The following is a 17,366-nucleotide window of genomic DNA, read 5'->3' as shown; positions in this document are numbered from 1 at the left end:
ATGGACCCAGGTGAAACCGAAAATCGACAAAAATCAAAAACTCCGTGTGGGTTAAAAGTGCAGATTTAAGTTACTTTAACAAACAGTACATTAAAACGTCGTAAAAGTAAAAGGTTTAAGTTGAACAACCTCACGTGCAAAACTTTAAATTCACTAAAAATGTTTCACTTAAATTTACTCAACTTTTAGTTTGAAAATGTAGGGGAGACAGCGGGACGCCTCGCACCTACAATAGTGAAATACTGAGACAAACATCTCTGCCTTTGATCTCTACAATATGGAAATGAATGAACACAACAAGCATCTCTTTCTGCTCATGACCAGTATTACTGTTATGGTACTGGTAGTGTTACTTTTGAAAGTAACTTGTTATGTTACTGCGTTACCTGCTAAGAAAAGTAATGTGTTAGATTACTTTTGCGATACCAAAAATTAAACCCCTTTGTGACTCGTTACACGTTATACTTTGAATGTATTGACTCGACCGTCATTGCATAGCCTTGTTTACGGCCCAGGATCTGTAACTCTGCAGCCTGATAACAGGAATGTCAGACGCAGTATAACCTTTACAGCTCTTTATTCCGCTTACAATCTGACAGTGAACTGGGCAGAGCCATACAGTATTAGGCACAGCTGTTTCAAAGACACAACACAGGCTCTTAGTCCCACCAGTGTTGTGGAGCTGTTTTTAGCTGCAGATGCTTTTTCTCAGAAAGAGAAACAGACACAGAGCTTCAGGGATTTTCTGTTTTTGTGGCGACAAAAGGAAAATAGACATACAGCAGTTTATTTTCCAGTAACAGATTATTTTTCTGAAAAAGTAACTAAATAACTAAGTACTTGAATTGCAGAAGAAACATGTTACGTTACTCGTTACAGCAAAAAAGTAATTGGAGTCTACTAATGGACACTGCTCATGAACACAATCTCTGTTTGGCTATAATTCTCTCTTTATGTGCAGGGAAGTTCGGTTAATTCATAATTTAGTGACAAACAATGTAGAACTATCCAACATGTCAGAGAAGATGAAACCCAGAGTGAGTGGACACCTGAGCCTTTCATCAGTACAGCTCTGCATTCACCTAGTTTATTTAATTCCTGTCTGAGAGTTTGAGGAGAAGATTGACACAAATCTCATATCTGTCCATTCAATAGGGAATTAAAGCCAGTATCTGGTTAGGTTAGCTTAGCTTAGCATAAAGACTGAAAACAGGGGGAAACTGCTAGCCCGGTTCTGTCTAACGAAATCCGTCTACCTGCATCTTACTCGCTGTTACCTCCTGTTTTGTTGTTTATTTGTTTGTTTTTAATGCTGAACTGAGCTAACTTGCTCAGCTACGCTAACCAGATAAGCATGGCAACCCGCCTTTGACAGTAGCAACACATTTAGCGCCTTTGAGATGGGACTGGTTTAATCGTCTCCTCTCAAAATGTTGAACAGTTCCTTTAAATCCACATTCCCCACAGCAACAGGACCCAAAGGTCTGTTAAATAAGATTCTTATTTTTCTGATAAAGTTTCAGTTTTTCTCCGTCTCCTCATTTTAACTGTTCCTGGTCATGAAATCCCCACAAAGCCAGAACAGAAAATGCATCATTTCCTGTGACTGAGGAGCTTTTGTTCCCAGGAAAAACCTGCAAACAACAAAAATGCAAACTGGATATTGAAGAGTTGTTATTTGTGGAGGATGCAGGAGAAAAACAGATAAGAATTGTTGCTTCCTTTATGCAGAGTGAAAAGTCTATGGTGGTATAGTAGCCTATAGCAGAAGCAAATCCACATACATCCACGTGAGAACGCTTTTGCAGACAGATGTTTTAACTTCTGATGTTTTCGGTGCTTTCCTGCTTGTGCTTGCAATCAATTCTCGAAAAAATCACCTAGTCAGATTCAAATTGTTTGCAGCATGTTATTGTATCATGCTGTTAACATTTCTCCTCCAGGTCAAATGTAGTGCTGCACGCAGGAGGCCCTGAAGTCACCATTTAACCCCCGAACAGTTCCAGTGCCCAAAACACACTCGTTTTCTCCGGGGGCGATGCCAACGCACTGCTGCAGACCTGAACCACACTCGTACTGATGCAGTCACTTCGCTCTTGTTTTGCTAAGCGTCGTTTCCTATAAATTCCTGTCTGACTTCATTCCTCCGGTCGTTTCCTTCTGATCTGCGTCACTGTCTGAAACGGAGAAACACATGCAAGCTGCAACTCGCATACATCGCTGGACACACAAAAAAACACTGAGCATATTGTCGTCTGCAATCCTCCGCTCTCCTTCCCTTGCGTCACCTCTCACTCATCTTACAGTTCCATTAAGAGATGTATAAGGTCAGCTGCTTCTCTGTTGGTATTTTCGCTTGGCTCCACTGCTGTCAAAACAGTCTCTTGGCTGCACTGGGTGATCGTTAAAGTTACAGCATACTCCACTGAAAATCTGCGTATCAAAGCAGTTTTGGCTTGAACATGGCTGTAAGTGGTCTGTTGTTTCCTCTTTTGTGTACAGCAGCAGTTGTGGCCAGTTTGAACTCTAATGATGGAAAAAGGTAGAGAAAACATCCCGAAATTGTCAAACTATATCTACATCACAAAGTCATTCTGAATTGACTGGCTAGCTGCTTCCCCTTTTTCCAGAATTAAAGCTAAAAAAAAAAGCTAGCTGGCTTCCTGGCTGAGTAATGGAAAGACATAAGAGTGGTGTGTAGTCTGTGTTTAACTACTTCTTAAACATTCAACAGTTGTAGCACCTTCATTGTTTCAGTTTTACGTCAGTGAATTTGCTTTGGTTCACTCTCATCAGTCGTCAGTGTTGTTGTCAGCAGCAGGCACCACAGTGTACGTTACCTGCCCAGGGAACAACACACAGACATCGCTAGTGACCAGCTGTTGAATAGAGACAAAAAAAGGTCCTCCTTGAGACATGCGTAAGAGGACAAAAGGTGTAAGACAGTTGACGTTGTATAAAGTCAAAGAAAATATTAGGTCAGATCAGAACACGGCTTAAAGACAAATGTGACACTAAAAGTCAGTTTTACTTCTTTTTTAGTAAGTTGTCAACGTCATATAATGTAGCATACGGGCGCTGTTTTAGCTCAGTGGTTAAATCGGCGACCATGTACAGAGGCTACAGTCCTCTATGCGGCAGCCCCAGGTTCAGCTCCCGCCCTCGGCCCTTTACCGCGTGTCACCCCAATTCTCTTCCCCAGTTTCCAACACTATCCACTGTCCTCTCTCAATAAAGGCAAGAAAGGCCAAAAAAATAATCTAAAAAAAAAAAAGATATTTTATATATATATATATATATATATATAATGTAGCATATGAATGTAACATCACTCAAGTCACACGAACATATTAGGGACGGGCATTTCAAGCAAAAATACTATTTGATATTCACTGGGAACTATCATTACTCAAAGACCCCGAAGCAGTACATCACAGAACTCTCTGACGGCTGCAGAAGTCTCTGCATTTTTCTCCGGTTCTGAATCTCACAGCGTACCATTGTTTCTTCTTCTTTAGTTATTTTAAGGAGACACATTTTAGCTACCATATTTGCTAGCTTTTAATTTTTTTATTTTTCAGAGCCTCTCCTTCCTCCTGAAACGAACAAGACGTTTTGCCATTCAAAGGTCAGACCTTAGCCACGATTGGCTGACATAGCCCCTCCCCCACGTGTGCGATCCCAAATGGGGGAGCGGCCACACTGTACTGTCACTCCAAAAGTTGTAGAAAAAATGGCTGCCTCATATGTACGGTGGTGCAGTGGTTAGTGGTTAGCGCTGTTGCCTCAGAGCTAGAAGGTCACTGGTTCAAACCCCAATTTGGACAAAGTGGGCCTTTCTGTGTGGAGTTTGCATGTTCTCCCCGTGCATGTGTGGGTTTTCTCCGGGATCTCCAGCTTCCGTCCAAAGACATGCTCTTAAGGTTTATTGGTGACTCAGTTGCCTGACTTTTTCGAGTAAATTAATGACTATTCGAATATTTGAAAATCATGACCCATCCCGAGAACGTTATGAAACAAACTTAAGTAATTTAAAGGAAGCGATGCCTGCGAGCGAGTTCAGGCAGACAACTCGAGCTGCACTGATTCCACACTTGACATGCGTCATTCTCCACAATCACCTGACAAACACTGCCTTCAATCTATTTAAGCTGCAAGATTTCCGGTCTTTCCCTCTGCTCTGTCTTAGCAACAGTACTGCGTTCATACTTTCAGGCTCTGGTTAGTGGGGTTTAAGATCACTCCTTCAATTTCTGCATGTAAAATAAATCTGCGAGGAGAGATGAGATCGGAGCTTCGACAGAAAACACGTTTCAAACTACCTGAGTTGTCTGACTGAAATGCTTTCTTCTTCTGTAATTTAATGGCGGTTAGCAAACAGCTTTGGATGCGCTACAGCCTCCATCTGGCGGTAGCTACTTAGATAACAATGAGATAATAGTCCCATGAACTTCTTTTTTATTTTACAAACTTCTTTATGATTACTTATCACACACACACAAACACACACACACACACTGATCCCTCATCCTCCTCTGTCTGTCCCTGTACACCCCTCCTCCTCCTCCCTCTCCTCTGTCGATGTGTTTTTCCGTCTGGAGGTCCAGAGGTTAAGTTGTCCCCAGCATGTGTTGGTGCTCAGGTCAGCAGCAGCCGGGACCTGTGATGACAGAGTGTGTGAACACTGGGGAGTGTCAGGGGTTAAGTGTGTGTACAGGGGTTGTGTGGCCTGAAGGAGACGCCCCGAAAATACCTCCCTCCACCTGATTTTACCCCCTGAAAGAAAAGCACTGATTGGATGTTTTACGGACTGACTACTTATAGTTACGCTGAAACGGGCAACACATATCAGCAATCAGGCAACGTGTAAACATTCCCAGTGAGCATGTCGAAAAGACGACGATGGCCACCGTTAAAAAGACGTTTAAATGTGGTTCAAACGTTTCTCACCGACTATTTGAAGATGTTGATTAAATGTTTCGACCAGATTTCCTAAGGTCTTTCAAGAATGCACTACGTCAGCATCCATGTTTCGTTCTGCCCTCGTAGTCAGAGCTGCACAGCTTAAGTCCCTGCACATGCTCAGTCTTCTTTGTTCTTCTTCTGTGGGGAATCTTTCAAACTGCTCCCTTTACGATGTCTCTGAACCTTCTTGATAACATCACACAGCCCGTAAAGCGCCGTGTTTTTGATTCTTTTATGAAAATTAAAATGCGTTGAAATTACGTCTTCGTGTAGACCAGATTTAACCCCCCGCTGCAAAATGATTTTGGAGAAATGGCGCTTGAATTATCACTCTCGTCACCCTTTTGACACCAAAATGAAGAAATCATCAAAATTATAAAACAAAATTGAGTTTTGTCACACGTTGAGGATGTAACCGCATTTTAGCCGATTGAAAAATGGTTGACATTAAGTCTTAGATGTTGTAGACCTGATTTCAGCCTAATTTCGCAGTTGAAATCCCGGCTGGTGATCACAGGGTGCGCTAAAACAGGAAGAGAGAAGGTCACTCGTTAAACTGAAACACCGGACCCTCAAAACAGCTCGTCAGCGGTCGTTTGGAGGTATTTCAGGTTTAGGGCAAGTGATGTTAAAATGCAAAGAGTGCATGAAACCTGTTTCACAAAGTGCAGCATGATGAGTGTATAAAGGCCAAGAGGAAGAACGAGTTCGTCCTGGTCCAGCGTCAAGTCAGACATCAATAACAGAGATGCTGTACAGCGGGACACCCTATCCTACCAACTCCCAAAGACTCTCTGAAATGACCAATGTAATTTGCATTTTTCCTCCAGAAGAGTCGCCAAACAAGCCTGAATGAAGCCCAAAGTAGAACTGAAAGCGCTGCTGTGCTTATTAAAATGTGACAGGAGGCTACATTAAAAAAATGTTTGTCCCTAAAATGAATAAATAATCATGATGATCATTCTGCTCATAATCGCGCAGCCCTACGTCTCGGTATGTCTGGAAACCAAACAGCTGGCTAAATGTCACTACCTTCTCCATGTGCTGCTTTTGTGTGGTCGAACTACCGCTTCAAGCTAATGAAGGCCGACCAGTACCGTGTTTAATGATCGTTCAGCTGAGTCAGGCTCAGGACTTCCTGAGTGGACACTAACAACCAGCACTCCCTTCAGCTTTCTCTCCTGGATGAGTCATGCAGTCAGCTTTAAAAAGCTTGTTTTTTAATGAGTTTTGATCGACAATTTCTGATTCAATCTCAGGTCGTTAGGATAAAATCAGTCTATAAACTTGTTATGCAGACAAACAGCCCTGTGTGAACTGAGTGTTTTTTATACTGCAGCTTTATTGGGTTCTGTCTCATTAAAGGAGCAGTTCACCCCTGGAAAAAGTCACTGTCAGTCAAAGCTGGTGTTCTCTCTAATCAACAGAAGCAATAATATGTTTAAGTGCAAAACAGTACAGTACAAACAGCTCGTGGTTTCGCCCATTCTACATTCCTACAACACCCAGCATGCATTGCGCCGCTCCCTCTGAACGGAGCAGCCCAGCAACAGACGTTTTCCAGTCAAGGATTGATCGCTGCTCAGAGCGGTAGAGAATCTGAAACACGATGAGAATATACCGGTGGATCGTCTAAAAAATCTTCAGGTCTGCAGTCTACATTTCAAACCTGACGATTGTGATCGAGACATGACATCGGAGGCGGGCGTCCTAGATTGATTGACTAAAAGTGTAGTTTAGCGAGCTCCCTGGCCTCCGCCAGATGACACGTTTTACGTAGTCTGGTGGAGGTTTTCCAGGGTCCATTGGAGAAGCGGATAGCGTCCTCCAAAGGCACAGAGCGACATTGCATTTTTGTTCTACCATAATGGCATTAGCTCCCTATGATAGCATGATAGTACTGAGGTTGAAAATTGGCCCTTTAAGAGAGGGAATTATGATTTCTATAAATACATTGGTTTTTATCAACCTCACAAAAGTTTGAAGTGCTTTGATGTTTGTCAGAGCGGACACAATAGGTCATGTGTTCGTCACATTTCTGTGCATCTTAAAAGCTTTTTTTAAAAGTTGATGTTTCCATCCATTCATTTATTTTCAACTGCTAATTCTTTTCAGGACTCGCAGACAGCATACGTTTTTATTATACCTGCTGTATGCTGCATGTTTTCGGACAGTAAAAGGAAACCAGAACATCTGGGCCACCGAGAGAACGAGCAGACATCGTCCGGCTGCTGAAACCTTCTGTACTAACCTCTACTTGCCAGTGGGCTCCTCTCAGTTTCATTGTTATTTTTAAGGTATTTACTGAAACAAAGAGAAACGGCACACATGGTAGAGACAGACAAACACACTCACAGATTCAGCAGAGTGAGAATGACAGAAGCAGCTGCTGGCGTGATCTGGGGGTCATGTTAGATCACAACACTGAGGAAAAAACAAATTCTTTAACCCGGGGGGCTGTCAGAGATGTGAGTTACTGGATCACATGGTCGTGCAAGGCTATGAGGGTGTGTGTGTGTGTGTGTGTGTGTGTGTGTGTTTGTGTGTGTGAGGACAACAAAACCAAATCAGTTACTGTGTGTGTAATGAGCTCTAACATTAGAAATGTTCTACTCCTAAGAAGTGTAAACAAGCGCTGTAGGAGCATATTTCCCTCACCAGGCGATCATCTCACACTTTTCTAGAAGATTAAATTAATTAACACCTTGAAGAATCGTCGCACGGCAGCCCGGAGCCAACAATCCCACTCTACTGGAGCGCGCGCAGGTGTGAAGTGAGCCAACGAGAGAGGGAGATGTCACTATTTGTCATACTGTTGTGAAGCAAAATATTTAATGCAGAAGGTCCCGAACTTTTCTGATCGTGTGCCATTATGTTACAAACACATTTTTCCAAGTAGCTACTGCAGAAGCCAGTTGTTTAACTGGAGATTGGAACTTTGCATAGTTAAGTCAATTTCAATTTCACTTCCTGTTGCTAGGCTACGAAAGTTTTCTGGCAGCACTTCCGCTTCCCTCGGTAGTGACCGTTAAGTCAGGTTTAAAATGCTCTGTGTGCTTCATATTTGCTTTAATTCAATGACATTTTACAAAGAAGACATAAAAACAAGGGAAAGGAATCGTGTCCTGGCGTTAGCAGCAGCTCCTGGGTAGACGGTAGCTCATTCTGTAGGGACATGGCTTTGGGACCGGAGGGTGGCCGGTTCATGTCCCGGTACGGATCAAGCATGGAAGCATGGAAATTGCCGTGTCATTTCCTGATCACTGTCGAGGTGCCCTTGAGCAAGGCACAGAATCCTCCACTGCTCGGGGCGTCTCTCCATTAATGCATGTCCATGTAATCCTGTTTGTGCATGTGTGTATTTCTGGCCTATGTGTGTGTGTTGCATGTTTGTAATAATAAGAGTGAAAACATTGAATTTCCCCTCAGGGATAAATAAAGTACCTTCTTCTTCTTCTACACCTGGTCGAAAAAATGAAACGATACGCTTCTCCTCCGCCGTTGACGAAGTTAATATCTAAAGTCCCGCCCCTTCTCGATTATGATTGACTGGTGAGGGAGAAGTGATGTTGACGAGTGCGGCGATGTTCCAAAAGTTAAATTTTTTTTTAAAAACAGCTGATACTGATACTGAGGGCGTTTTTGCGCAGAGGGCGCTGAAAACGAGGAACTGCACTGGTTTTGTGTAGAAAATAGCCTTAAAAAAACGCCGTTAGTGAACACATGCCCTTAATGTCGCTGTTTCGTTCTATGTTGGACTTAATTTAACTTCAAAAGCATTTAAAAGATTAACAACTTGGGGTGCTGGTTTGGCTCAGTGGATAGAGCAGCCGCTCCTACATTCAGAGGCTACAGACCTCGACGCAGCAACCCCCGGAGGCTTTGCTGCATGACATTCCCCACTCTGCTCCCAATATTTAAGAAAAAAAATAATATTTAAGAAAAGTTTTCAAATTATTTTTATTGTAAGCTGTATATCTTATCAAATTACGTTATTTCACGTTGAGGATTTGGGTCACTTGGATTGCAATTTTAAGGCCTTGCAACCAGCGCCTTCTGTTTCAACTGCAGTCGAACCATGATTTAAGAGTCACTGATTGAATGCATATTTAAGGCTAACAAGGACACGTGACCAATGGTTGCTGCTTGCGTTTGTGGTTTTTGGAAGGTTTTACCCAATTAGGAAAAAAAATATTTCAGAATAAAAATCTGCTTATTTAATTTGGATTTATTTGAATGCAGCTTTGTGTGCGGAGCGAAAGAACCTGTTGGCTGTACAATCCAAAAATCTGTCATTATCTGGCCGTATGAAATACCATTAAAAAGGTTCCAGTTAACTACACTCTGGGGCGTATTAAAGAAATAATAGCCTTTTCAGTGCAGGGCAGGGGTCATTAATAAAAGTAATGCTTTCTCTTTGGAATTTTGCAGGTGTGATTTGTCTTCATCTTTAATGGTATGGACTGATTAAGAAAGCAAACAGTGTGTGTGAGTGTGTGTGCACGTCAGCGGGAATGTTAGTGTGCTCTGCAGGTGATTAGAGCTCCGCCGCTTGTACTTTTCCAGAGTGTGTGTGTCCCCGTGTCCTCTCATTGGCTGAATTATTCAGGCTTAGCAAACAGAGCTGACAAGACTATGAGTGATCCCTAACGTTGTTATTGACTTAGACTTTATTTATAGAGTGTGTGGTCTCGCTGCACGAGCTGCACGCAGCGACAGCCCTCCGAGGCCTGCGCGCAGACACGATTAATCAGAAGAATGTTATAATTAGGCTGAATACCCCCAGGCTGCACGAACACACACACACACACACACAGAAACAACACTAAATGTGAGCATGGACATTAATGTATGAATGCATTTGGTGCACAAACACACACACACACACACACACAGAGTAGGCCCTGTGTGTGTGTGAGCAGGGTGGATGGGTTGCAGAGGTTTTTGGGCGTGCTGTTTGTCCAAAGCGCTTTAAGGCTTGTTCTCTTCATCGGAGAGGTTGTTAAACAAAAGTCAGTTTGTTACAGTAGCGGGGGCCAGCGGGGGTATTAATACTCACAAATGCAGATGTCTGTGCGTTTACAACCGTCTGTGAGAAAGCCTGTTGTGTTCCCCCGTCAAATAATGTCTGGTGATCTCCGTCTGGTCCCGCCTATTTTTGGTTGGAGGGTTCACGAGTGTCTTCAAAAGTACACATTGGTCTTCTATAGAGTGAATCACAGTCACTCGCTTTCTTTTCCTTTCTCTCATGTTGTGGCAAAAATAAACACAAAGACTCCATTTAGTAATGACCATCAGCTGAACAGAGCATGAACACAAACAGCAGCTATTTTCAGAATTTTTATTTTATTATAAATAGTAGAGATAATGCGCTCGTACACATGACATTATGTCATATCGCTTTGTCCAATAATACAAAAAATATATCAAAGGAATGAAAGGACTGGTTCTTTTTTAACATGGACACATGTACAACAGACAGAGGGCACTCTTTTATTCGAGCCATAATGCAATGGATAAAATATTGTCACTAGGGATGGGTATCGAGAACCGGTATTTTTTCGTATTGGAACGTGATTATTGGTACCAAAAGTACCGATAAGCTCATGGACAAACGGTGCTCCTGTCATTCCGTCTTATTAACGGCGTTTTCATTCACTCGTTTCATTCTAACATATGACGTTGCATTGTTGTGTTCTCACGGCTAATGCTAACGCCGTCGCTAGCATCACTGCTCCCTCCTGTCGCGAGCAGCGTATCTAGACATGCTCGTAACAGAAACACACTTCCACTGTTGCGTCCCTCCTGTAAATGCGTTGATTTACAGATGACTTAGATGCGTTGGGACGATGCGTTGGGATGACGTCTCCTGTTAAATATGGACCTTGTTATGGCGCTGTTTTAAAAGATTTTAAGTGCAGCTGTCGAGTGCCGGTGTCATTCAGAAGAGCCACATCGGTTTTGGTCGTTTCAACACGCAGCGTCTTTAATGATGAGCCTCCTTCAGGTGCGGCTCACCTGCTTTGAAAACGAGCTTGCGGCTGAAAAACTTAAAACGCGAGTTGCGTTATTTGGGCGACTTTGTAAATCAAAAACTATTTTTGTATTGCTTTTGATGTGACTGTAACTACATTTACTGTTAATGTTAACTGTTGTTGCTGTAGTGAGATGACCACAGCCCTTAACACCAGTTACAGCCCCTCTTATACCCCTTTCACACGCAGGTTTTTCAGACCTGCTTATAGATGCCGGTTGTCTCTGTTCCCATGTGAAGTATCCTCCTGCCGGTCTCTTTGTGGTCTCACAAACTCATTCAGTGTGTGTATCAAACTCCGCGGCGACAAATTTGAAGCGATGTTTGGGCGCTGCTCGGACGGAGACGGGCGGAATTTGTAGCTGAGATGACGAGGAGTCGCAGAAGTTACCGACAGAGCATAGCATCGCGCCGGAAAAGGAGCGGAGATAAACGTGTCGACACAGGTTTTGTGTTCCCATCAGTGCCGATCGGAGCTGAGGCAATAATTCGGGATTCTACTGCAGAGTCATTAGACCCGGGTCTGAATGCAGATTGCAACCTTTCCCAGTAAGAAAAAGAGCCAGGTGTTAGCAAGTGTTTTTTGACCTGTGGGAAAGCAGCTTTACTGAGGCACATGATCAGACACCCTAATAAAGACATGTCTTTGTTTTGCACCAAACTCTGCAGAGTAAAGTATCAATAAGTGGTATCGGTATCGATAAAATCCTAACGATACCCGTCCCTAAATGTGACTTACGTGTACATGGTGGGAATCTTTTACAATCAAACTCTTCCCATAGCGTACATTTGTGACAATAAATATGTCGGGAATGTGTAAAAAAAAAAACTGGAAAATAGTCCAAAGCAACATAAAAAAATAGAATACAGTTTTGGCTTTGTCGTTCCTTGTTTCCGTTTACATTGGCGTTCCCTTGATTCATTCTTTTCCCCGTTACAGACGTGGTCCCATCAGTGTCCCGTTACAGCAATATTAACAATGTGTTCTATTTGTTTTGGACCCAAAAGCCTTCAAAGGCACATGTGTTGTTTCTTTGCTAAACCCCAAACTAGATCCAGAGTCTGAATCTAAAGCGTTTCGTAAGACTTTAAAGAGGCATGTTTGATTCTTTTTTATCGTTTGAAAGGAGACGTTGGCTCTGAGACATGTGATATTGCACTTCTGTTCAGCTGGGAGAAAGTCTGTCTTTAGTCTCTCGGTTTCTCAAGTGTCTCTCGGTCGTGACTTGTGACCTGGTGGCTTTCTCTCGCCGGGAGAGGATCTTTAAAGGGTTTTTTTTTTGTTTTTAACCCTGTGATCGATCTTGCCTATCCCGCTCCCCCCGCTCCCCCTTTAAAGCCACGTCTCTGCCGCCCTGCTCTGCTGCTCTCTCATCTGTCACTTTCCCTAAAGTCACCCCCTGACCTCCTCAGAGTTCCTCTTTAAAAACTACAAAAGGCCGGGATCCCTGCCTCACCGTCCGAAACATCAATGAGACAGAAAGGCGAGAGGAGAGAGAGCGAGAGAGAGGGGGGAGGAGGAATGTTTGAATGAACTTTCTCTGCAGTACAGCTGGGGTGTACATTAGAGTTTCGGACACAATTAAACCCACAGATTTGTTTGCTCGGGGTTGTTTTCTCTGTCTGTGGAATTCCTCTCCAAATAAATGACATAAAATCAACAAACCTTTTCTTTTTCCCCGTTCTGCAGATACAATTTGGGGATTATTTGGAAATACAATGGATTTTTTATGTACTCTTGTGGCCCTTAGATATGTAAACATGCTCCGTCGAGCATCGGCTCAAATGTTGGTAATCTGTGACGATAGATTTGAGCCTATGCGCGGCGTTTGGTCGCTGGACTCGCCTCTTCATGCCTCTCCCACTGCACCAACCACATTAAGCGCTGACATGTCTGTCCTTCAACTGCAGTACTGACGCAGCAATGTTTAAAGTCACACAGTTTTTGGTCTGATATTCCTTCTTGTGGTCCCTTCTTCTTATTTGTGTCCATGTCTCCACAAAGAATTAATAATATGACGTCCTGAAGTAGAGAACATGTCCTGGTAAATTGTAGCAAAATTTTGGTCCAGATAGTAAAGGCTTTTCCTCGCTGTACACACAAACGTCCCTCCGTGGCGTCTCCGGATCAGGTGATCTCAGGCCTCAGATAAGAAAGGGCACCTGCGCAGAAGAAGCAGGAAACAGACGTTAAAATACGAGCAGCGAAAAAGGATTTGGAAAAAAATAAGGTGAAATGATGATAAAAGAGATTTATGGCTGCAGTAAATTATAGGCATATGTTTTAGAATGTGCCATTCCGCTAACATATGGCTGTTGTTAGCATAGCATGTGCTAACAGCGGTTTGAAGTGTCAGGTTAATGGAGGGACATTTAAGAGCTGAAGGATGAGGACGCTTAAAATAATCAGCATCATTTAGAGTTCATGCAACACCACATTCATACCCACAACAAAAACGTGTTTTATTCATGATTTTGCCATGTTGCTCATGTTTTCTATAAATTGTGTTACTGTTGCTTTAAATCCTTCTTTTCACTGCTAACAGTACAACATATTGACATACAAGTTATATTATACATATTCAATGTTTATATTTTTTTATTGGACTTAAAACGGACTTAAACATTTGAATTATAGGAAAACTACGAGTTTCAAAAAACACCAACTTGATAAAAGTATCAGACAAAACTGGGAAAGTTGCAAAGGGAAATTTCAACTCATTTATTAACGCTGTGTTTTGTTCTGCTTTTTTTTCTGAAATTAGTTTGTGTGTTTTGTGTTTTTCTGAATATATTACATCTAAACACATAAAAATACTGCAGTGGTAACCCTTACCACAAACTGAACACATTTGATTAAACTGGCAAAATATGGAAAACTACCATAACTAGCTGTTTTTATTCCAACTTGTATGTCTTAAATGTAATGCAAAAAATGTTTTACTGTTTTAAAAGTCCTATAAGATATTTATATTTGAATTAACGAATTAGATGTAAATCTGCTGTTTTACAGCTGACAGAGTCGATGGATGCACATTTCCTGCGGTGGCTTTTGCACGGTTGTGAAGCTGTTTAATTCTACTGCCTGGGTCCTTTCATGCAGGTAAGCCTTTTGTCACTTTTTGTTTCATCCTATCCTTCCAAACTTTTATTTAATTTATCAGTTTGTTCCTAATGACTGCATATCATTGTTTTATGTTGCAGTTTTGTTTAGTGCTTTTTAAATATTTGAATGTATTGGGTTTGTCCGGGGCCCGAGGTCAAAACATTCAATTCTGCCTTTTTGCAGTTTTCATAGATAAAATATTTATTAAGGTTTTTTTTTATTTGTTTTTTAATTTGCTAAAAACATTTAGCATACTGCATACTTTCTATAAAGACTCCATTTGTAACTGAGAATGGTGTTGGATGAAGTGAGTTCATGTTACCAAAGGTCTTAATTTATAGTGTCACACTGTTCCAGGGTTGGAGGAACTTAGTCATATTAAAGGAGGCGGACAAAGATGCACAGATACAGATTTCTTGTAAGTAAGTTTTGATAATTAACTCCAACTTCTCTGTAATAATAAGAATCTTTTTTCTTGAGATAATTTATTACAGAACTAATCATCTCTTTAGAATAAATATATAACTAAATAATAATAAAACGTGGTTTTGCTGGTTGATTCTGGCAGTAGTTTATTCTTGTCAGCTGACCCTGTGTGTTAAATTATAGGGCTGCACAATTAATCTAATATTAATCCCGATAACGATGTTGGCATCCAACAATTAAATAATTGATAAAAGAGCAAAAAAAGACATGCGTCTGCGTTCGCAAAGCAACGCAACTAACTTGTTCCAGCAGCAGAAACAAAGTGCAGCATGATGAGTGTATGAAGGCCAAGAGGAAGAACGTCACTACTCCCTGTCCTGGTCCAGCGTCAAGTCAGACATCCATAACAGCGCAACATCCTATCCACCCAACTCCCAAAGACACACTGAAATTACCCATGATGCACCAAACTTAGGTAAAGAACTTAATCTTAAGTCTTAGTTTGATGCTTAATTTGTACATGAGCCAGAATGCAGCACAAAATGGAGCTGAAAGAGTAATTCTGCTTAGTTAAAAATAAAAATTAAATAAAAGTACAATAAAAAAAATGCCCCTAAAATTAATAAATAATCGTAATAATGAGTTTGGCCATAATCGGGCAGCTTTAACAGTATGAGCATTTTAAGGGCCTAAGGTCTCTGGGATCCCAGAACAGAATAATCAATAATCAATTATATGGGACTCTCTGATGCAAATTGTGGTCGCAGACTGTTGCTCTAATTCACAGGAAGTCATGTGTTTTATGTCTCAGGTTTGGGGAGACTTTGGTATTAAGTTGGAGTTTTGAACAAGTTCAGAAACTTCTCCAACAGAAGTTGTCAGGAGTAAGACTGTGCAGTATTTTGCACACTGGTTTGCAGGTGACTTCTGCAATGTGCCGCACAAGAACAGCACAGTAACGACTGCTTAGCAACACAGACGTAACCTAAATAAAACAAACGTGTTTCAGTGCAGTTTCCGTGAGGCAGACCAGTGCCGCCAAAAACATACAGCAGAATATGGAACGGTCTCTTACACTGGAACCTGGAGCAGCTCTACCAAACGCTGCTTCCCCAGCTGACCTCAGTCCGAGCACCTGTTTCTAATAGCCGCCCTGCCAGAGGCTATTAGCATCCGTCCACCCCCAGAAAGGACCTTTCCTCTGCAGCTCCAAACCCAACCGCACACCGGCTATCCAGTCGCACTGATTAATCACATCAAGATGGACTGCTCCGCCTTGTAGCACTGTGGAGGTGTGTGTGCGTGCGCGTGCCGCTCTGGTCGCTGCGTTTGTAGCTTGTGTGTGTACACGCACAGAGCCGAGTGTGTCGCCCTAATTCTCAATACTGTTCCCTCCGAGATATTTCACCGAGATATTTCATTAGACATTTGCCGCTCTCGGATATTAAGGCTGATATTCATTTGATACCTGCCGCAGTCAGACCCGTTGGCCTGTTGCCACGCTCTTTGAGGGGTCCGGGCTGTCTTGAGGTTGCTACAGGGTCAGTGGATGAACCTGATTGATCAACCCCCTGTGGACTGAAAATTGGAAACGGCGGTTGCTGTAATCACGCTGTGGCGGAAAACGACGCTGCTTTCCAAAGTTTCTATGAACATTTGTTTGAAGTTGACTTTAGTCCTTAAAGTAACAGTAATGTGAAGTGAAGAGAGCCTCTCACTGATACACAGGTAGGTAATCTCTGAGGGCAAACAGTCCGAGGAGGGCTATCAGGCGCTACTTTACCCTGATGGGAGCTGACTCTGCAGTGTACCTGACCGCAGATTTCAGCATCAGCGCTGGGCTGATCGCTTCATAGATGGAAGCAGAGCTGCACAATTAACCCCAACACTTGAGACTGCGTGATTGGACCCAGAAAAAGGTTGCACAACTGCTGTTTTTCCCTCCCTGGAATCAAAGCAAGGAATGTGCGGTTACAAGTTAAGTGTGTCAGAGCACTGGACTACTACTGTACCAGAACACCCACTGATCATACGCTGTATCGGCTGCCTGGTGCACATGTTTTCATCTTAATGCTGTCACTGAAAATAAGTGACAGTCAGTGGACATAAGAGAGGCTGTCAGGTTTATGAAGGTCATAGATCAAAAAGAAAACCCTGTGGCTCTGCTGATTGGTGGTGACAACATGATCTCGAAGCCCTGAGATGACCACACTCACAATATTCATACTGCTGTAGTGGAAGATAAATCAAACACGAAGGAAGTGTGAGAGCCACACGACTATTGTAATGTTTAAGTAAATCATTTACAGCAATAAAAATTGAATTTATGTTTAAAAATGTAAATCGATTTTCACTTTAGCTTTTGGGCAATAACAGCACAGAGTTGCTGCTGCTTCCCTGGATGTTGACTTGAGTTATCGTTAGACACAGGTAAAGGTAAGGTACACATGGCGGCATGCGCTAAAAAATGTGAGGAGATGGAAAAATGATCTGCCCACTATCCAGCAGCCCAAAAACACCTGTCAGCAGCAGGCAACATGAGCGGCATTAAATCGATTGTGCTGTGCCCTATTTACAAAACGCGTCGATTCGTACGTAATTACTGAATCATTCTCTGTAGAAAAAACCTCGTCAGTACGGCTGCTTAATAATTTAATTAATCATTTTTAATTCCTAAGAAAGTTTTTGTCCCTCTGTTTCTGCTCCTCGCTCTGCTCTCATTACGACTCTCAAGTTAGAAGAGTTTGAATCAAACTTCAGAAAAATACACAGAGACCTTTTTAAATTGTGATGTAGCCACAAAACTATGACTATTACTCATATTAATGTTGTTTC

The 17,366-nt window shown here is 42.2% G+C and overlaps 1 protein-coding gene across 4 annotated transcripts in view; it reads right to left on the bottom strand.

Moving 5' to 3' along the window:
• Positions 1-13,127: 13,127 nt before the first annotated feature.
• Positions 13,128-17,366, bottom strand: part of pax3b (paired box 3b) — a 29,956-nt gene continuing 25,717 nt past the window's right edge. For 2 of the 4 annotated variants that reach the window (XM_069676502.1, XM_069676503.1), the window contains exon 9: positions 13,128-13,162. In XM_069676502.1, coding sequence (XP_069532603.1) covers positions 13,128-13,162 — 35 coding nt within the window. The remainder of the gene's footprint in view (positions 13,163-17,366) is intronic. The other 2 variants (XM_069676505.1, XM_069676504.1) reach the window with 1 other exon arrangement.

The sequence above is a fragment of the Semicossyphus pulcher genome, unplaced genomic scaffold (assembly GCF_022749685.1).
Source record: "Semicossyphus pulcher isolate SPU_LCO1_2020_fin unplaced genomic scaffold, fSemPul1.0.p SCAF_26, whole genome shotgun sequence".
Classification (NCBI taxonomy): domain Eukaryota; kingdom Metazoa; phylum Chordata; class Actinopteri; order Labriformes; family Labridae; genus Semicossyphus; species Semicossyphus pulcher.
The sequence above is the reverse complement of the archived record's forward strand: the minus strand, read 5'-3'. Positions and strand labels throughout refer to the sequence as shown.